At 39.5% G+C, this 22500-nt stretch overlaps 1 protein-coding gene across 6 annotated transcripts in view; it reads right to left on the bottom strand.

Annotated features, from left to right (window-relative positions):
- The window catches only part of PARL (presenilin associated rhomboid like), a 127466-nt gene that overhangs the window by 71247 nt on the left and 33719 nt on the right, over positions 1-22500 (bottom strand). For all 6 annotated transcript variants that reach the window (XM_075195680.1, XM_075195684.1, XM_075195685.1 and 3 more), the window contains 3 exons: positions 7221-7361; positions 6861-6909; positions 6673-6768 (listed from right to left, as the gene is read on the bottom strand). In XM_075195680.1, coding sequence (XP_075051781.1) covers positions 6673-6768; positions 6861-6909; positions 7221-7361 — 286 coding nt within the window. The remainder of the gene's footprint in view (positions 1-6672; positions 6769-6860; positions 6910-7220; positions 7362-22500) is intronic.

Below are 22500 nucleotides of genomic sequence, written 5' to 3'. Positions count from 1 at the left end.
TTTTGGATGATCAGCTATCGTTAGTGTTAGTGTATTTTATGTGCGGCCCAAACCAACTCGTCGTCTTCCAATGTGGCCCAGGGAAGCTAAAAGGTTGGACACCCCTGGTGCAGACCCCATAGAAGCCAGCTGGTAAAGAAAATTCTTTAAAAGATTCCCGAGTGGGACGTGTGAAATTCCAGAAATTTACACCATCGAATATAATTTCTAGCCCAAAGAAAACAGCTGAGAAAGAATCTCTACCGCTGAATTGAAGGTAGCAACCATATCCTTAAGGATTCTCTAGCCGAAAAGGTTAGCCATCCGATGCCACAGCGTCAAACCAGACAATGAAAACAAAAAGAGCTGAACTACGAGATGAGGCCGCTCTGAAAAACGGAAAAAGAGGGACGACAACACAAGTCCTCTAAAACAGTAGAACACTGTTTTGCGAGACATACGGCAGACCACCAGACTAGCTGGGATGCGCCCCCTCCTAGAAACTCTTGAACTCCCACGAGTAAATAGGAGCTGTGAATCACCTCCTAAGTTATAGGGAGACCCGACTTGGCTATGGACAAATCCACCTGAGGGTCATTAGATTGAGAGCCGATAGAGAAAACAGGTTAACATGTGAAAAGAACCTGGGCTCCCTCTTAGAGAGCCCAATGACCAAACCAGGAGAGAACAAAGGTATTACCCTGAGGTGACCCACTCTACCTGTTAAAGGATTGATTGCTAAGGCATTCGGCCCTCAATAACAATAATAAGTTGTTCTAGCTTGGCCCATAGGATGGCACAAGGAACACCCCTTCGGCCATACACAGGTCGACCCCTATCCTGCATTAGGACGGGAATTGCATGAGTGCTACAAATATGCAACAGCACTGCATTTTGAGACCGAATCTCTACAGGTTTTCTGACGCTCTGTAAAAGAATAACAACTGACTCACTAATAAAAACAATGTGACTAAGCACCACCCAATAGGTAAATAAGTGAATTAAGGCAAAGGGGTGCTATGCATGTCCAAAGCCCTAAAATCAGCCTTCCTTGATAAGAATCTCCCTGTTGAGACATGGGAGATGTTACGAACAAGGAGAGCCAAAGATACAAGTAGAAACTTCGTATCCTATTTTGCAAACAGAAACTCCTGATACTGAAAGGAAATTCTGCCAGGAGCAATTTGGAACTGTGTAGAAAAGAGATGAGCGTGTTCTTTGGTAGTAAGCTACTGAAAACACCGAACTAGAAGATAAGGCATAAGCCAACGCTTATATCGTGGTAGAATAAACGAAGAGCTGGGTAGGCTCAAAGTGATCACCTGTGAACCCAATATTGCAACCCTGCTTCTTGCTGAGAGGCTGCAAGTATAATGTTCTGGCTGAAAACGTCTAGCTGAAAGCTAAGCGTTGGATGTAATAAATAACTTCCACCTTCGGGGAATGTCCACATATCAAAGGATGTTTACCTGATTTCCACAGCACATAAACTATAACCACCCCTGTAAGGCTAAGCCTGACTCGGAATGTGGAACCCTGACTTCAAATCAACAGAGAGGATCAACGGATGGAAGACATAAACATCATGGCCTGATGTCGCTGACATAAAACAAAGAAAACACACCTACTGCCAGAAGCCTTTGGATACTCATTTGTAATAGTACAAATTGAGAGTTCCGATATTGGAACAAAGTGCTGTAAGCATGTGGCTAACTATAGGTATCATAGCTGAATAGCTGTATTCCTACCAGCTATGATGCTGTTGGCTGAATACAAACCACCCCATTAACCCTTAATGAGAATAAAGGCTAGAGCACTTCTGTACGAGAGCCGCTAGATAAAACCCGTTACCAGCCACTGCTCTGCGTAGGAGGACTTCTTTGTCTGCTCCGGCTGGGGACAGCAGAACAAGAGAACAAGAGAACAGAGGAGCCACAGGATTGTCACCAACAGGGACCTCCCTTGTATTGACTCTGGAGAATTATGGGAGGTGAAAAACATAGCCAGTCTAATACTGTCTACCTGGTCTTTGACAAAAGACAGACACCGAGTCTAAGATATGAGGAAAAACATTTTTCCCAACTAGGGTGTCAGTAAGGCTTAGGTTGAAAATTGAAAACCAAGTATAGACTGTTGTCTTGCAAATGCGAAAACTGTGTACAGTTTAAGCTGGGATTATCCACCTCGTGAGTGTAATCAGCAAGAATATTCCTCTTGATAGTAAAACAAGATGGAAATAGACATCCTCTGGTGAGGAATGAACAACATCCTTATTCTGACTGTGGCAACAGTCCAAGATAAAATCCTCTACATCTGTGAGATGTTGAACAACAGCATCTTTGTCTAGATGGTTTTATACCTGAACAGCGTAATGCCGCTTCTGTTAGCGGACAGATATAAGCTGTGTGGGAGCTTAACCAGCACAGTGTAAACGTGTGTAGAAGCATGAAAAAGGGTATACTCACATACCATTTCAAACTTAAAAATCACCTTAATGTGTTCAGCCACCAGAAGCGACAGTGATTTAGACTAGACCTGTTTCTGAAAAACAGCTGACACCGAAATGGGAGCACCCTGTTTGTAGACCCGAGCCCTGCAGTCTGTGCCGAGGCATTCGGGCTAAGCTGTGGAAAAGATAATTTAAAAATTACATTTCGCACACATATAATGTCACTCCTATTTCCTAGTTGATCCATTAGAAAACATAAGGAAATGGTAGGCAAAGTAACAGGTTATAACCTTGTCTAACAATTAAATTGAAGACACATATATATATATATATATATATATATATATATATATATATATATATATATATATATATATATATATATATATATATATATATATATATATATATACACATACACACACATTTTTTTGAGTATGCCAACCAGCGAGTATTCTACGCCTGGAAGACTCACCTATTGTAACCTGATACAACAGCAAGAAAGAGACACAGAATAAATCTGTTCTATCTCTAAAACAGGTAATTTATATATATATATATATATATATATATATATATATATATATATATGTGTGCTATTAGGGTTTACGCACACATATACACAATGCAATACAGACAAACCCGCCTACCACGGGATAACACTGTATATTATTTTTGTGCCACATAAATAATGCAGAGAATGTAAAACAGCGTGTTTATTACCCCTAAGGTAATTCCTCAGACATAACGCATATTTGGAAAACTGTATAAAAGTTAACCACAATACTTAGGAACACAGGTTATACGTAGCAAAAGGGATTGTGTATATACATGGAACTCCCTTTACGAGACTTATGGAAAAAGTCCATCCACAGTCACCATATGGAATATTATACAGATATGTATTCCCATATTAATGTACATCTACCCAACAAGCAAAATATGTCACAGGAGGATAGGAAACTACCATATTGTCTAATAGGTAATCCTATAATATATTAGGCAGTCATAGGGTCCTGACTGTGTGGCAAACAGGCTGACAATCGTTTAAAAACAGAATTAAAAACGATACTACATTACCCAGTGATGAGAGGCAGAAGTCTGGAACAGCATGCACTGATGTGTGTTTGCTCCGGATCCAAGATGGCCGCCGTTCGCGCCATTAGGGAGAGAGAGAGGGGGAGGTGTACTCCCCTCTCCTAACGTGTCTGCCTCTGCTCACCGCCGCTCAGCCTATATATATATATATATATATATATATATATATATATATATATATATATAATATGGCTGCAGCTGCTGGAAGTGAGAACTGCCGCTCTGCCAGGGTGCGTGCGGTCTCACTGACATCATCGCCTCTACAGAGCGCGATGCTTGTCCTTCTCCCCCGCTGCTCGTTATCTAGGGGCGGAGGAGGGGGGGAGGCTGCCGGCAAGTCTGCGGGCGGGGAGGAGAGGCAGAGACACCCTCACTCCCGCCCGTTTAAACGTGGCAGCGGCCGTCTATAAGGCCGTTAACAAACATATGCGCCCCATATAAAGCTGCCTATAAAGGCATACTTTAAATAAAACATGGCCCCGGCCGTCTATAAGGCCATTAATAAACATAAATGGCCCGTTTGCTCGTTGTTTTCTAGGGGTAGACTGCCGGCAGAGGTGCAAGGGAAGCGTGCTGCTTACCTGCGCTGGAACTCAAAAGTGAAGAAATTCCGGGGACTTTCACTCCTCTGGGTCTTGGCATGGAGTCCAGCGCTGCACCTGAAAAGGAATAAAAATAAAAACAGGAAAACCTACTGCTAAACTAAGTATAGGCAGGAGCCTATACAGAAGTGACCTTTCTCCAGAAGGCACTTACAACAACTGAAGTCAGCTACAGAGGAGGGCCATAGTGGGGGAGGAGTCAGGGGAACAAACAAGTTTATAAGTGCCTAACTCCAGTCCCACCTACTATATCCCAAGGTAACGCAGTGTCCCCCAGTGGTAGGACAGAGAAATATTATATATATATATATATATATATATATATATATATATATATATATATATATATATATATATATATATATATATATATATATATATATATATATACACACACACACATACATATATATATATATATATGGTAGAGAGAACAAACAAGATAGCTACAGATGGCGCTTACCCAATATATGGAAGATAACACAAATACAAAATTGCATGTGCGTGTATAAGGCAATAAATAAATAAATAGATGAATATATAATAGTAAAAGCAACACCTCCACAGTGTGCGTGTGGCAGCCAACCTTAAAAGCGGATGGTTAGTCCGATAGCATAGTAGGATATAAATGGTAAAGGGCGGCGCCTTCAGGTGTATACAATGTATATAAACATATAAGCACAAATATACACAGAAATAGTGCAGAGTAGTTAGAACAGGACGGTGTCTGTATCTGCACCGTAGGTGACTAAAAATCACTGTAGTACAGGATAAATATATTCAAAAGTTGATCGTGCAGAATAAATAGAAGTGGTGTGCGTACCAGATTTATAAAATCAAACCGCTTATCTGTATAGTAACTCCTTAGAAATCCCGGAGTATGATCTGCAACCAATTCTCCTTAACGATGGATAAAATGTATGTTCTAAAACAACCGCGACACCAAACTTATCCGCTCATCATAAAAGAAAATATATAAAAAGCCATATGGTGTAGTATTTTTCATATAAACATTTTATTCAAGTATAGCATTTAGAGTACAAACTCACAATAAATATGCTTTAAATAGGCTTATCTGTAAGTGACTGGTCTGCAGTCTCATCCCCTTGTATAGTAGAAGTGTCTCAGCAGGCTCCACACAGAAGCTCAGTGCAGGATATTCTAATGGTATGTGTCTCAGGGTGTAGCAGTACAGCTAGTGGTCTTCCAGATGTGGTGTAGGGGCTCAACGCGTTTCGTTCATTCAAAGAACTTCATCAGGAGTAATATTACTCCTGATGAAGTTCTTTGAATGAACGAAACGCGTACACATACCATTAGAATATCCTGCACTGAGCTTCTGTGTGGAGCCTGCTGAGAGACTTCTACTATACAAGGGGATGAGACTGCAGAACAGTCACTTACAGATAAGCCTATTTAAAGCATATTTATTGTGAGTTTGTACTCTAAGTGCTATACTTGAATAAAATGTTTATATGAAAAATACTACACCATATGGCTTTTTATATATTTTCTTTTATGATGAGCGGATAAGTTTGGTGTCGCGGTTGTTTTAGAACATACATTTTATCCATCGTTAAGGAGAATTGGTTGCAGATCATACTCCGGGATTTCTAAGGAGCTACTATACAGATAAGTGGTTTGATTTTATAAATCTGGTACGCACACCACTTCTATTTATTCTGCACGATCAACTTTTGAATATATTTATCTTGTACTACAGTGATTTTTAGTCACCTACGGTGCAGATACAGACACCGTCCTGTTCTAACTACTCTGGACTATTTCTGTGTATATTTGTGCTTATATGTTTATATACATTGTATACACCTGAAGGCGCCGCCCTTTACCATTTATATCCTACATATATATATATATATCCACGTTATCTGCTTAGGACCTAGACCTCGGCTTGTTTCTTGACCTCGCTAGTCTCTAAACCCCGCTACACTGCGCTACGGTACGTTCATACACCTGTACTACTCTGAGTATAAGACCTGGGGGCATACAAGTACCTGTGAGCATAACGAGCCCTACGGGATAGGTGGCTGCTATAGGTGAAGACCTCTCCACCTGGTTCTACAGGTTTATGATAAGACCGTTAGCCGTAATAATGATTTTATGTGGTCTTCCACTTCGTGGCTGTGTTGCTGTTGTTTCTAAATGTTTCCACTTTCTAATAATATTACTTACAGTTGAATAAATGCTTCCAGCTTCTAAAAAAATCAGTTACAGTTGAACGTGGAATATCCAACAGGGATGAAATGTCACAAACTGTCTTATTGCAAAGGTGATATCCTATCAAAGTGAGACGCTTGAAGTCACTGAGCTCTTCAGAAAAAAAAACATTTTTGTATCACAAATGTTTGCAAATGGAGACTGCATGGCTAGGTGCTTGATTTTATACATCTCTGGCAACGGGTAAGATTAATACATATCAATTCAATAATTAACAGGTATGGCCATATACTTTTGTCAATATAGTGTATATCCACTCTGATATACTAAAAAATCTTTGTTCAATTATCACAAAACTAGACTTACGAGATGCAGGGTTTGAGGTGAAGTATCGGATCATTGTCCTTTGCATGGCAGGCACTCGCCAGAGGCAGAAGACCAGTATATTAGCTGCAATTATGCCTGTGTAGAGACCAGAAAGATACATCACACACACACATAAAAAAAAGACACTAATGTTTAGTCATATGTGTTTGGTCAAGATTAACAATTACCTGATGCAGTCTTCTGTCCATCACTGAGATCGTTCCACCACTCATTCACCTACAGAGACATATGCACAGTGCATGTTAACTTGTTCTCTGTTAGAAAAGTCATGCAACACAATGCCAGCCATTTTTAATTGTATGGCAATGCAAACACCACAGATTAATTGACTTTGTACATTTTAGGAGGCATTCTAACACATAAGGAAAGTTTAATAGGAAAACTCTTTTTCCTTGTATTTTAATGCCAACGCATATCCATGCACTAGCAATATTCAAAAAAACAAAACAAAACTCAGAGTTGTAATGTACTATTACATGTACAATGTGTAAATAACTCTACAAAAGTAAATGTAAAAACTACTGTACCCGCTTCCTTAAGTCCCCATGTTTTGGCGGCCGTAGTTTCTCCAACCAATCTCCTTGAATGTCATCTAGATAATTCTTCATCCGATTTTTTAATGTCTCGTACTGCCAAATAGCAGCAATTCCAAAAGAGCAACCTGAAAACTGAACATTCATATTAATTATAAATAAAATAGTACACCAGATGTGTGTGTGTGTGTGTATATATATATATATATATATATATATATATATATATATATATATATATATATATATATATATATATATATATTGTAACAAAGAGAGGCATTTTTCTGACAAAAGGCAGAGAAAGTATACAAACAGAATAAAACATTGGCACAGTTATGCACCTAGGTTGAGATTACACCAGGTAAAAACGTATGTGTAGTTTAAAGTTTGTTAACTTACATGATTTCCTCTCAGCAAACAGAGAGGGTGTGTCTGTTTGTGCAAACAGAGCCAGTGATGGGTGTTTTCTTTTAAAGAGAAGGTGGGTGTGTCACCTGCCCATCAAGCTAAGGCTGGGGGAGGAGCAACATTTATAAAAGCTTGATTGTGTTATTTGTTCAGTGAGACCAACGCTGGGGTAGCTGGCTGGTCCTGAGAGAGAGCTGGTCTATGTATAGCAAGCGTTTAGGGTCTCCATAATTGCTGTGAAAGTATACGGTGTCAAAACATTTATCATCCTGACAATAAAGCTACCTAAAAAGGAAGAAGTTGTTCGCGTGTGCTTCTGCAGTAGCGGGCTCTTGCCCCAATATATATATATATATATATATATATATATATATATATATATATATATATATATATATATATATATATATATAAACAAAAACAGACTCTTGCACCCCATTCTTTACATTAATTAATTCCAACTTGTATCATGTGAGTCCCAGGTCTCCCATGGCTGCTAGTGCTAGGGAAAGATTTGCCTTTAAAAGCTGTGTGCAGGTAAGCCTTAAGCCCAGATAAAATAGCATAGCATTTGATCATGTTAGGACTGACCAGAATGGGAAGACTTTGGCGTGAGTTGGTCAGCTTAAACATATATTGCAATATGTGGAACTAACATTCCCTGTTTTTAATATAGAACAGTACTTGATATAGCATTGATTATGTGTTTGGAGAGTGCAGAGTATCCCTGTTTTCCCATATATATATATATATATATATATATTTATTAAAATACACTAGAGATGCTCACTGACCCCCAGTGTTTTGGTTTTGGATTAGCTTCAGGTTTTGGTTTTGTTTAGCTATTTTTCATAAAATTTCATTTTTTGGCGTAAAATCACATTATTTCGTTATTATTTTGTACCTACATTATTATTAACCTCACTAACCCAAATTTCCAGTGATTTCCATTCAATTTAAGGATAGGTAGCATGTACAAATTATCAAGCCAAGCAGTTCATCCACAAGGAGTGCCACTTTGTGGCTGAAGTGCTTAATTTCTTTCGGCCCTCAAAAAACAAGATAACAATATCACCCACAATTAGGAGAGGTAGCATGTACAATTGTTCAAGCCAAGCAGTTCATCCACAAGGAGTACCATTTCTGTGGCTGAAGTGCAAGTCCAACATGGCCCTCCCTAAACAAGCTAACAATGGACTTGTTAGAGTAATGGAAGAAACACACAACAGTGAAAGGAAAGATTAAAAGTGCAAGATGGAATTGTCCTTTGGCCCTCCCATATATTGGATCTTACAAAAGGACATGCATACTTTAACAAACCAAGCACTTCAGTGACAAGGGCTGCCACTTTTGTGGCTGAAGTGCTTGGTTTGTTTGGGCCCCCACTAAACTAACTATCAATGCCCTAAAGGCATGTTAGACCAACAGTCCTGTGAAATGAATTCTACACTGTCAAGATGTTGTCGTCGTCATCATCTTCAGCATCATCCTCACCCTTATACATCACCATCACAGACTATTAATTCATCTTCGCTGGAATCCGCCATTCTCTAATGGATCGATCACTGACAAGGTTCCCGACTGTGCTGGAAACTCTTTCTGAGTACACACTGGAGGGTGGGCTGTTTAGGTATTGCAAAGAAAATTTGTAAATGGGTTTCCAAATGGCTTGTTTTTCCTCCCAGTATGAAAAGGGACCGTCTGACATGTCAATTCCAATGAACTCTTGAAAATAATCCTTCACCATTGTTTGCATGTTAATATTAGGATCGGATGGAGTTATGGCCGAGGTCACACTTTTTTTGGTAAAATCTTTCAAACCAGACCAGATGTCAAACTGTTGTGGTCTGCCACCTGCGTCATCCCTGCTTATCTTTGGAAAATGCACTTTTTATGAGCAGCAGCTGCCAGAAAAACTGAAGGAGGAGACGTTGTGAAGCCAAAGACCAGTTCAGCGGCCAACTTGCTGACCAAGAGCTCCTTGCATCTGTTCAGATCTCGGTCATTTGGAAGCAAAGAATTGATATAGGTCTTAAACCTAGGATCAAGCACAGTCACCAAAATATAGTTATCCAACTTTAATATTTTAATAACTCTTGTATTATTGCAAAGCGAGTTAAGTACTTGATCTACAAGGACAACATACTTTGCGGAGTTACTTTCTTTCATCTCCTTCTTCAGTTTGTCAAGCTGCTTTTCAAAAAGGGAATGACTTGGCTCAAGCTAGCCGAGTCTGAACTCACTTCACACATCACAACTTCAAATGGTTTCAGCACCTTGCACAGCACAGAAAGGATTCTCCACTGTGCAAGACTGAAATACATTCCCCCTCCTTTCCCAATGTCATGGCTTGTGCAATACAATTGTATGGCTTTGCGCTGTTCCTCTCTCCACTGAAGCATGTACAGGGTGGAATTCCACCTTGTTAACACCTCTTGCTTAAGTTGGTGGCAGGGCAAATTAAATTGTTCTTGGAGCTGCTGCAATCTCCTACATGCTGTGGCAGAATGCCGGAAATGTCCCGAAATTATACGGGCCACGGAAATCATCTCCTGCACCTCACGGTCATTTCTCAAGAAGCTCTGCACCACCAAGTTGATGGTGTCAGCAAAACAGGGAATGTGATGGAATTCACCCAGCTGTAATGCTCGCACAATATAGTTGGTGTTATCAGAAATAACATATCCTGGGGAGAGTCCAAGTGGTATAAGCCATATATCAATGACATCCCTTAGTTTTCGTAACAAATTATCAACTGTATGCCTAGTGAAGCAGGTGATACAAAGAGTAGCCTGCCTGTGAGAAATGTTACGTAGTGGTGTACATGCTGCTGTTCCTGCTTGTGAAGGCGAATGACCAACCCAGTGGGCTGTCCGTTATATAATCTTTGGCTTGCCCACTTACACTTGTCCACATATCTGTGGTTAAGTGTACAGTGGGTAGAATAGCATTTTTGAGCCCAATTAGTACATTTTTTATGAACGTTCTGGTACAGTTGAGGAATAGCTTTACTTGAAAAATGGTGTCGCAATGGAATTTTGTAACGGGGACACAAAACATCAATTAACTGTGAAAAACCAGCTGCGTTTATAGTGGATATTGGATGCAGGTCTAACACTAGCATAGTCGCCATGACGTCTGTGACTCCGCTTTGCGACTGGGTGACTGCTGTCATACTTGCTTCCTCTAGCAAAATATTGTTTCACAGATAATTGTTGTAAAGTACTAGTGCTCTTCTTCTTGGGCTGCTTATGGGAGGAAAATTCACCACCACCAGCAGCAGCAGCAGTGGGACTAACACTCAAACATTTTTCAGAGGAATCAATTATAGTGCAGGAGTCATCAAGCCTTACCAACCTGGATGCAGGACTAACTCCCATCTCTACTGAGGATATTGATGAGGACGGTGTTGTGGGTGTAGATTGCAGGCGTCAGGATGTGGGTGAGAGAAGGGTCCTAGCTGATGATGGACTGCTTGTAGTGATTTTTTTACCATAAACTTTCAGCTTTCCCCAACACCTCGCCATGAACTCGCGTCAAATGACGTAACATGGATGAGGTTCCTAGATGGTTAAGGTCCTTCCCTCAACTGACTGTGTCATTACATACACTACAAATGGCTAGACAACCGTTGTCAGGAATTGGGTAGAAATAATTCCACACATACGAAGTGGTTTTTTTGGTCTTAAGTCCAGGCATGACAATGGTCTTCTTTTTTATCACGTGCCAGAACTGCTTCCACTGGTGCAGAGCTTACACAAACAACCTCGTCAACATCCTCATTAGTGCCCTCATCAGCTACACATATATCCCCCTCATCCTCTTCCAATTCCAAAGTGGCATCCTCAGTTGATGTATCACCAGCTACACTGGGCCTGTTCAGGCACACATCAGCAGAAATGCTGAAAGGGGCCTTCTTTATGGGTACACTATAAGAATGGTCAGGATTACACATACCACTCGTTGGATGTCATTTCTGATTCTGAGCATACATTTTCCTCTAATGCTTTACTGTTTTCTTCCAGCTCGGCTTTCACACATAACAGTAGTTGTGACTCCGAATTACTTGGTCTTGCTTGGTCACGAGTGATCTTACAAGAATAAGCATCAGTAAAATTTTTAGATCTCGCACTCCACTGCATGTGTAGAATGGAATGTTGGCAATTTTTATATATATATATATATATATACACACACACACACACTAATAATCTAATTACCGGAGGGACATTAATCCCACTGTAATAGGGATGTACTGAGCTATATGCTTTGAGATACCACAGGTCCAATTATCAAAGGGGTATTAATTCCATTATAATAGAGATGTATTGGGCTGAGAATCCTACTAGCCAGAGGATTATCATCAAAGGGATCTAGATCACACTATGCTGTTAATTTGATTATATATAATAATACCTAGTATAGGTTAAATGACATATGAAAGAAGAGGAATTTAGATTCTCCCAGGCTATAGTGTTTCTGAGAATGCAGCACAAACCGATGATAACAGTCTGTAGCAGCTCCATTGTATGAGTGATACTAGATTAATGTGATTGTCACCAAATAAACGATAATCTACTAGTCACCACACCAAATAACTCAATTGAGTTTCATGGACTAATCCTCTGAAACAGACATATAATTATACTATCAATGTCATTGTGTATGAAAATTATTGAAGAATAAATCTTGATACATGTAACAATACATTATCAATAATGGCAAAGGTGATGAATATAAACCTTGCTAATAAATAATCCGAATCTATACACTGACACATTTGGTTAACACGTGAGAAATGTTAATTAATGGAATATATCCTCTAATAGAAAACACACAGCAAGGCTTGGCACAATTTGCCAGTTTATTAACATCTTTATTTTAAATCTTTAATTTTCATTACTTTTCTCCTTTTTAATATTTCGCTGCCTACTATATTTAGGCTTATTTTGGGAACATTATATTTTAGACTACATAATAAAAGGTATATTTTAAATATAATGATCATTACAGAGTGCCCTTGTTAGGCATGTTTTCCTCTATCACATGTGTCTTCAATCACTTTTACCTTTGCAGTCTGGCTGGGCCAAAATTCAAAATGTAGACTTAACCTCATGTGTCAATCTCCCATTGTCCCATAGATTGTAAGCTTGTGAGCAGGGCCTTCTCACCTCTTTTTCTGTTTTACCCAGTTTGTTTATTAGTTTATTATGTTTGTCCCCAATTGTAAAGCGCTACGGAATATGTTGGCGCTATATAAATAAATGATGATGATATACACACACACGCACTATATATATATATATATATATATATATATATATATATATATATATATATATATATATATATATATATAAATATATATATATATAAATATATATATATATAAATAAATATATATATATATATATATATATATAAATATATATATATATAAATATATAAATATATATATATATAAATATATATATAAATATATAAATATATATATATAAATATATATATAAATATATAAATATATATATAAATATATAAATATATATATATATAAATATATATATAAATATATAAATATATATATAAATATATAAATATATATATATATAAATATATATATATATAAATATATATATATATATAAATATATATATATATAAATATATATATATATATATATATATATATAAATATATATATATATATAAATATATATATATATAAATATATATATATATAAATATATATATATATAAATATATATATATATATATATATATATATATATATATATTTATATATATATATATATATATATATATATATATATTTTTATATATATATATATATATATATATATATATATATATATATATATATATATATATATATATATATATATATTTATATATATATATATATATATTTATATATATATATATATATATTTATATATATATATATATATTTATATATATATATATATATTTATATATATATATATTTATATATATATATATATATTTATATATATATATATATATATATATATATATATATATATTTATATATATATATATATATATTTATATATATTTATATATATATTTATATATATATATATATATTTATATATATATATATTTATATATATATATATATATTTATATATATATATATATATTTATATTTATATTTATATATATATATATATATATATATATATATATATATATATATATATATATATATATATATATATATATATATATATATATATATATATATATATATAAATAATGGGATTTTTATACTTACGTAAAATCCGTTTCTCTTAATCCGTTGGGGGGACACCGGGACCTTTGGGGTATAGAGTAGGGCAGGCGAATGCTGGCACTTTAACTTTCAGTTAACTAAAGTTCTGGCTCCACCCCCTCTATACCCCACCTCCTGCTAGAGGCCAGTCTATGTTTAACCAACATGTCAAACAGAAGGAAAAACCAGAGCGTAAAGGGTGGGCGCCCGGTGCCCCCAACGGATTAAGAGAAACGGATTTTACGCAAGTATAAAAAAATCCCATTTTCTCTCACATTCCTTGGGGCACACCGGGACCTTGGGGACATCCCAAAGCTGTTTCAAGGGAGGAAACGCTCAGAAGAAACGGCCCGAAGCACCTTTCTCCCAAAACTTGCATCCCTAGAGGCAAACACATTAAATCTGTAAAACTTTGTGAAAGTGTGTACAGAAGACCACATCGCCGCTTTACACAATTGTTCACTGGAGGCATCATGGCGGTTCGCCCAGGAAGCACTTACAGATCTTGTAGAATGTGCCCGTTGATTATCTGGAACAGGCTCCCCAGCCCCACTGTAAGCCTGGCGGATAACAGCCGTAATCCACCTAGCAATGGTCACTTTAGAAACTGGCCAGCCTCTTTTGTGAGCATCATAAAGAATCAAAAGATCCTCAGTTTTACGTAACTTCTGAGATCTTTTAATATAAATTTGCAAAGCACAAACAACATCAAGATAACGAATGGAGTCATCATTATTGGAAGACGAGGAATCAGAGCCGGAATGACAATATCCTGATTCAAATGAAACTTAGATACAACGTTAGGAAGGAAGGAAGGTTTAGTTCGAAGAACTGCCCTACCCTCATGAAAAACTAGCAGAGGAGGCTTGCAAGACAAAGCCGCAAGCTCTGAAACTCTGCGTGCCGTAGAAATGGCTAAAAGAAAAAATGTTTTCAAAGTAAGACATTTTAAATCTACTGCATTTAAAGGCTCAAACGGCGGATGCTGTAAAGCCCTCAACACCAAATTCAAATCCCATGGCGGGACAGGAGGAATATAAGGAGGTTGAACATGGAGAACACCCTGAATAAAAGTTTGCACATCAGGTATAACAGAAAGTTTTCTTTGAAAGAAAATTGAAAGAGCTGACACCTGACCCTTAAGAGAACTAAGACGCAAACCTGCATCCAAGCCATCTTGCAAGAACCTGAGTAACCTGGCCAGACGAAAAGAAGATGTAGGATACCCCTTCTTTTCGCACCAAGTAATATATGTCCTCCAGACTCGATGATATATTTTGGCTGAAGCCGGCTTTCAAACACGAAGCATGGTCTGAACCACTCAACTCGAAAACCCCTTAGCTCTTAAGATCCTGGCTTCAACAGCCACGCCGTTAAAGCCAGACGATGCAAACCTTGATGACAAAAGGGACCCTGGGTTAGTAGATCAGGGCGTATCGGCGACCGACCTCCTGCCATGAAGAGCACGTCGGTGTACCAAGCCCTGCGCGGCCAATCCGGCACTACTAGAAGCACTGGAACACCCTCTCTCTTCACCTTTTTCAGTACTAGTGGAAGCATGGCTATCAGAGGAAAAAGGTACACTAAGCGGTACTTCTAAGGGACGTACATAGCGTCTACAGCGACTGCTCCGGGATCTCTTGCTCGGGAACAGTAGCGGGGAACCTTGTGATTCAACCGAGATGCCATCATGTCGACATCCGGTTGACCCCATTTCACCACCAACTGTTTAAACACCTCCGGATGGAGAGACATTTCCCCTGGATGCAGAGTCTGCCTGCTTAGGAAGTCTGCTTCCCAATTTTCTATTCCGGGAATGAATACGGCCACGAGTGCCGAAACGTGAGCTTCGGCCCACAGAAATATCCTGTGAATCTCCCTCATGGCCAAAGGACTCCTGGTGCCTCCCTGATGATTGAGATATGCCACTGTTGTGACATTGTCCGATTGGATCTTTACTGGCTTTCCTTGCAGCAAATGTTGCGCACTTTTTAGAGCGTGAAACACTGCGCGCAGTTCCAAGACATTTATTGGAACTGAGCCTGAAGAAATACAGCCCCTCAACCCCGGAGGCTGGCGTCTGTTATCAGAATCCAATTCCAAATTGAGAACAAGCGGCCCCTGGAGAGATTCTGCTTGTGTAGCCACCAGATCAGCGACTGACGCGTCTGCGGAGACAGGCAAAAAACCTGACTCGCCAGATTGCGATGAGATTTGTTCCATTGCGACAGAAGTTCCAACTGAAACTGCCGTGCATGAAACTGAGCAAACTGGATCGCTTCGAATGACGATACTATATTGCCCAGAAGCCTCATCGCAAAATGAATGGAAGGTCTCCTTGCCATCAACAGAGATTTCACCATCCCCTGTAAGGCTATAGGAATAGGAGACCCAGAAACAACTTCCGCTGGGATGGTATCAACTTGTATTTTTTGAAGTTGATGATCCAACCGTGTGACTCCAGAGTTTGGATTACTACCTGAATGTGCAACAGAAGCTTCTTTGAAGAATCTGCCTTTAGAAGCAGATCGTCCAGGTAGGGGATGATTGTAATCCCTTTGGCCCTTAGCAAAGCCGCCATAACCGCCATGATCTTGGTAAAGATTCGTGGAACTGTGGCGAGACCGAACGGAAGAGCCTGAAACTGGAAGTGCTCTGACCGAACCGCAAAAATCAGCAGGGACTGATGACCCCTCCAAATGAGTACATGGAGATATGCATCCTTGATGTCTAGAGCCACCATAAATTCTCCCTGTTTCATGCCGAGAATTACCGAGCGTAAATATTCCATCTTGAAGCTGGGCACTCTGACCTGAGTGTTCAAAGCCTTTAGATTGAGAATCGGTCTGAAGGAGCCGTCTGGTTTTGTCACAGGAAAAAGATTGGAATAAAACCCCAAACCTCTTTGAGAATGAGGAACCGGAAGGATTGTCCTGAGGAATACAGTCCTCGAGACCTACCTGTGGAACGAAAGGCCCGAAATCTGGACATCCTCTGCTTGGGAACACTGACCGGGAGGAAAGTGCTCTTACCTCCTGATGCCTGACTAATAAAGGAATCCAGCTGAGGTCCAAACAGACCACCTCCTGAAAAGGGAATGGACTCCAGAGCCTTTTTGGACTCTACATCAGCCTCCCAGGACTTTAGCCAGAGAGTCCGACGCGCTGCAACTGCCAAGGCAGAAATACGCGCTCCCATCATCTCCGCTTCCATAGCAGCTTCACCTAAATAATCCGTTGCCCTCTGAATCTGTTCCACTAAAGGAATCAATTCAGATGATGGCCTTACTGCCAACAAACCCTCTGACCATTGTTCTGACCACCGATCAACAGCTTTGTTAACCCAAGCTGATGCTAAAGCAGGCCACAAAGAAGCACCCGCTGCCACAAAAATGGACTTAAGAATGGTCTCAACCTTCCGGTCTGCACCATCCTTAAGAGTGGCCTGGTTAGGCAGAGGAATAGTAGTTACCTTTGCCAACCTCGCCACAGCTGCATCCACTTAAGGAAGCGTCTCCCACTTAGCGAGAACTTCAGGGGGAAATGGATAACACGACTGCAGTCGCTTAGTCACTTGAAACTTCCTGTCTGGGGAAGTCCAAGATTTCAACAGCAACTCCTCCAAGTGGGAAGAGGCCGGAAAAACCACCTCCCTCTTTTTGCGTCTTTGAAAAAGAGAGGATCCAGAAGTCTCAGGCAGTTGGTCCTCAGGAATATTAAGTACCTGACGCACAGCCTGAATTAACTCTTCCACACTCTGACGATCTGATGGAACCTCAACCAGAGAAGCAGCATCTATGTCAGAGCCCAGCAGTAACTCACCCTCTTCCTGGGAACCACAGTCAGAATCAGATTCATAACCCAGAAAAGAGGCGGCCACCCCCCTCCGTTTACGCGAGGAAGGCGGTGTGGCCGACTGCATCATCCTTTCCAAGGAGGAAGAGAATGCTACCAGACCCTGTACTGAGGATGCAGGACCCTGCACCCAGGCTGGTTCTACAGACTGCACTGGAGCAATAACAGGCAAAGCCTGAACTAAGGAAGCAGAATCAGAAGATTGAGCAGCCTGAGACTGTACCTTCTGAGCAAGCAGTTCCACCGTATTAAATAGAGACCGAGCCCAAGCAGGCATCTCCGTGTTTGAACAGACAGCAACTGTTTCACCAGGAGTAGTCTCCGTGGCCCGACAGGACACACACAGAGCCTGTGTTACTGACTGCCCAGACGGTAACTTAACATGACATACAGCACAGGTGAAACGTAACATAGTAGCTCTGCCACGTGTAGATTTTTCCCTCTCAGACATGTTCAAAGATGGGACAAAACAGTACAGTGAAATACACACAATACAGATAACAAGCAGCACACAAACTACAAGAGAAAGTGAGCCTGCAATACAGCCAAAATCTCTTTAGTGTGTAAAAAATACAAAGGCTCGATACACCACCCCCAACCCTTTACCTTACAGTATACAGGATAGAAAAGGGGAGAAGCAGGAGCTTTTGAAATGGCTGCCTATTCAGGTGTCTACACACGAGGAGTAAAAGACTACAACGGGGGAAGTGCCGAGGAGTAAAAAACTCCCCCCCCCACCCCTCAGGGCCCAGCTCTGGACTGGCTAACATTTAAGACAGACAAACAACTCAACCAATCCAAAGCCTAGCAGGGCTCACTGAGACAGTGACCCTTGCCTGACCCTGTTCCCTGAGCTAAAAATAGAACTTTTATCTTTACCCAATTAAACAGACTGCTTTTAGGAAAAAACAGCCAGCTCAGGGAACCCACTGCGATTTCTAATGTCTCTCTCACAGCACTATGCCTAGAGAGAGTTTCACTTACCTGCTGCCAACCCTCCAGACGCAGTGTGTGCAGACAGCATGCTCCCTGTACATGGAGGACAGACCCCAGCCACCAACAACTGTGTCTGGCTCCAATGGAGGGTTAAATAATCGTCAGAGGGAGCAGGCAGACAAGGACGACCTACATGGCAACTCCGCTCCCCCCCCCCCCCCCCGCAGCCAGCGCACAGCCGTCCGTGCTGTGCGCTCCAAAGATCTCTCCCATTGCTGCCTCACACTCTCCCCGCCGGCTGCAGCGGCGGGAGAGCAGAATGAATGAATCTGCAGCGGAGGGTCTGAGTGACAGCCGACTACGCGGCTCAGCGAGCCGCCGACTGTCAGAACTCGCAGACACAGTCTCCGCTATCAATAAAATCTGAAAAAAAGTAAAAATGGCTGCTAAGCAGCCCCGTGCACAGCCCGCTTCACCGGGCACTTGAACTAGACTGGCCTCTAGCAGGAGGTGGGGTATAGAGGGGGTGGAGCCAGAGCTTTAGTTAACTGAAAGTTAAAGTGCCAGTATTCGCCAGTCCTACTCTTTACCCCCAGGGTCCCGGTGTCTCCCAAGGGATGTGAGATTATATATATATATATATATATATATATATATATATTCACTCGTAAGGTTGAAGAAAAAAAACAAAACAAGGGAGAATGGTAAATACCAATATCCTTATTTTAGCCTGCCACTATGTTTTATGGGGAAAAAAAAGAAACACACACAACACATTTTATTTTTCTCATGGGATGCTTACTTTCAAGAACTCTAACTCTATACTCGTTGCTGAATATTTGTACACGATACAGTCCATTCGCTCCACACATAACTCCAGTTATGTCATGTGTATCAAATGTTTATGTTGATGTAGTTTCTAGTTGTTTGTAACAGTTTATTGCTATAAATTATGCACATAGCATACTGTTATGTTTCTATATAGGACTAACCCATTTTAACTTTCAGGTTATTCCATGAGAGTTCACCTAGCGATGACACCCACCGACACAGATTTTAAAGAAACTTGGTACACTTGATACTAACATAAATCTACTAACCCTTGTAAAATTTTACTTCTCTAGGCCTCATAGTTTCTGAGATATATAGGGTAAAAGTTATGTGAAATTGCTCAGAAATGCCAGTCCTGATTCTGTTTTTAGTGTGATATGTATCATAAAAAAAATTCACAGCTCCATGCCTCATCCACATATCACTTTGAAATGTTTATCCTTTGTCAATCACAATATGGGGATTCCAGAAAAAAAGTTTTATAAATCATGCATGACTCAGAGAGTCATTAAAAAATCATTTAGTTCAACAATCAAGAATTTTTTGAGACAAAAATATTCTTGTGTTCAATAAGCATTATCAACCTGAGGCAGAGGAGTTAACATGTCCCTTTTTTTAAAAAGAAATTGATCCTTAAAAGTATACTTTAAAAGGCTATGAAAGTTTAAATTGGGGTTTGGTTATGTCCCATATGGATAAGCAAAATTTAAGAGAGGGGATAAAGTTCAACTGGGATGGTCTATATTGTTTAGTTAGACCCCAAATGGAGGAATGATAATTTGGGGATAACATATTTATATTCAATGTCCACCTATGCAATGGTAGTGGCTGAGGCAAATGTTGCTATGTGGCTCAATGTGAGGCTAAATAGTATAGCCTGTTACTGGGATTCTTGAATGTACCCAACGTAGTTGTGGAGGGGTATCTCATTCTAGATGAATGTGAGAAAGGCAGATTGTAGGACTTTAAAGATTGGGGGACTTAAATGGGTAAAGTCTTAAAAAGGTATAGCAATTTCGGGATTCATTTTTAGTATTATTTATCCCAAGCCACAATATTATGCATTTCCTCGATTCAGTGAGTTCAGATTTTATTTGAGCAATTACTTGTGGAAAATTATTCAGGTAAAGATAGTCGTAAAAAGAAGTGATAAATACTTATAAATATTTTATTTGACATTTCTGTCACTTGAAGGTAATATTGGCTCGAGTCCTTTCTTTATTATGTGGCGGGGACTGTAACAACATGGGATTTAGAGTTTATTTTTATAACCAGAAATACTTCCATATATATTATATTGCATAATGCAGGGATAGACATTTGAAAGTGAGAGAAGGACAGAAGATTTTGTCCACAAAGAATGAAGTGGTCCCCACATTCACTCAACATTATAGCTCCTAATCAATGCTGCAGGTAGTTCTATTGCCAGGGCAAATACGTAGGAGGCAATTTTGCCTAGTCTTGTTGGATCCTGGAATAGGATCAGATGGGAAACAATAGACCATCACTCTAACTGTAGGAGAAGCTCAAAGAGTTGCAATCACCTTTAATTCCAAAGGTATTCAGCATTTGGAACATAAATTACCAAGATATTATATCACAACCTTTTTACTTATCTAGGAATAAAATAATCACTGGCTATTTCCTCTTGTTTATGATTTGTGCAAGATCTATCACTCATGTTATCTCTGGTCTAGTGCCCTGGAACAAACCCTACTTGGTCACAATGGTTGGCATAGTTTGATATCAGTATTAAGCAATCATATAGGCCTATAGCTCCTACAATCAGGAGGATCCTTTCTTTGTATGTAAGACCACTATTCTGGCTACCAGCATGTATTTAGGTAAAGTGGCTGCCTTGAGAACAGAGTTGAATACAGAGTGGAGGTGACAGACCAAGGTTTCAAGAAACCTCTTGGTAAGCTACAGAGAAGCCATCTCGTCAAGGGGATTTTGCCATTTTCTGTTTTTTGATAGCTTGGATTATATTTTCTATAGAGATTTCAGCATTAAGTTGTTGTGTAGTTGAATAAGATATTTTGGAAAGCCATGCTTTATGGAGAAAGTTGGTAATATCTTTGGAGGGAGAAGTGCTGTGTTTGGAATCTTGATCCAAGTTACACAATTTGGAGCAATTAGATGGAAATTCCAGTTCAACCTTTTTCGGATCAATCAAGAGATCTCCAGTACAATTTCTGATTACAGGATATTATTTTGGAGTATTTTTGATCCTATTCCTGTGGCTAGAATTCTGTCCACGTTCAGTTCTGCCATTACCCTACAAAGGCTTTCAACAATTGTCAGATCTAAAGTTTATTTTGCCATTTTAAGTCATGTAACTGCATAAAAAGGGAGGTTTGTTTAGATATTTCTATTTCTCGTATCTAGAGGCAATGCTGATAAAAGTGGCACCCTATTACCAGTTTGTGGGCCTCCTACACAACCAGAGAAGTGTCTAGGATATTGCTTATTTGAAAATATTCAGCTAGAAGGCTTTGAATTTTGAGAGTAATCGTAGGGCTATGGAAGAGCAATTAATTTATGGTACATGTAGGGGGGTATACCCGAGACGTCTTTGCTAATTGGTTCATGATCCTCACTATAGGATATAATAAGATTTTTATTCACCGTAACATCCATTTCTCTGACTCCATTGGGGGACACTGCGAGACATTGGGGTATAGTAGTGGGCTCAGGAGTCTTGTCACTTTAACTGCTAGATCTTTGGACTCCTCCCCTGCTATGCCCCTCCTCTCCAGAGAGATCCTCAGTTTTGAATAACCAAGAGTGAACGTAAAGGAGGTAATATAACCTGGAAAGGTCTTAAATTATAAAAGAACCAAAACCATAGTTTTCACACACAGAACTATATACAGAGCAAGGGAGGGTGCGCAGTGTTCCCCAATGGAGTCAGATAAATGGATTTT

This window comes from Mixophyes fleayi, chromosome 2 (assembly GCF_038048845.1).
Source record: "Mixophyes fleayi isolate aMixFle1 chromosome 2, aMixFle1.hap1, whole genome shotgun sequence".
In the NCBI taxonomy this organism is placed as follows: domain Eukaryota; kingdom Metazoa; phylum Chordata; class Amphibia; order Anura; family Limnodynastidae; genus Mixophyes; species Mixophyes fleayi.
Note: the sequence above shows the minus strand (reverse complement) of the source record. Positions and strands in the feature narration are given on the sequence as shown.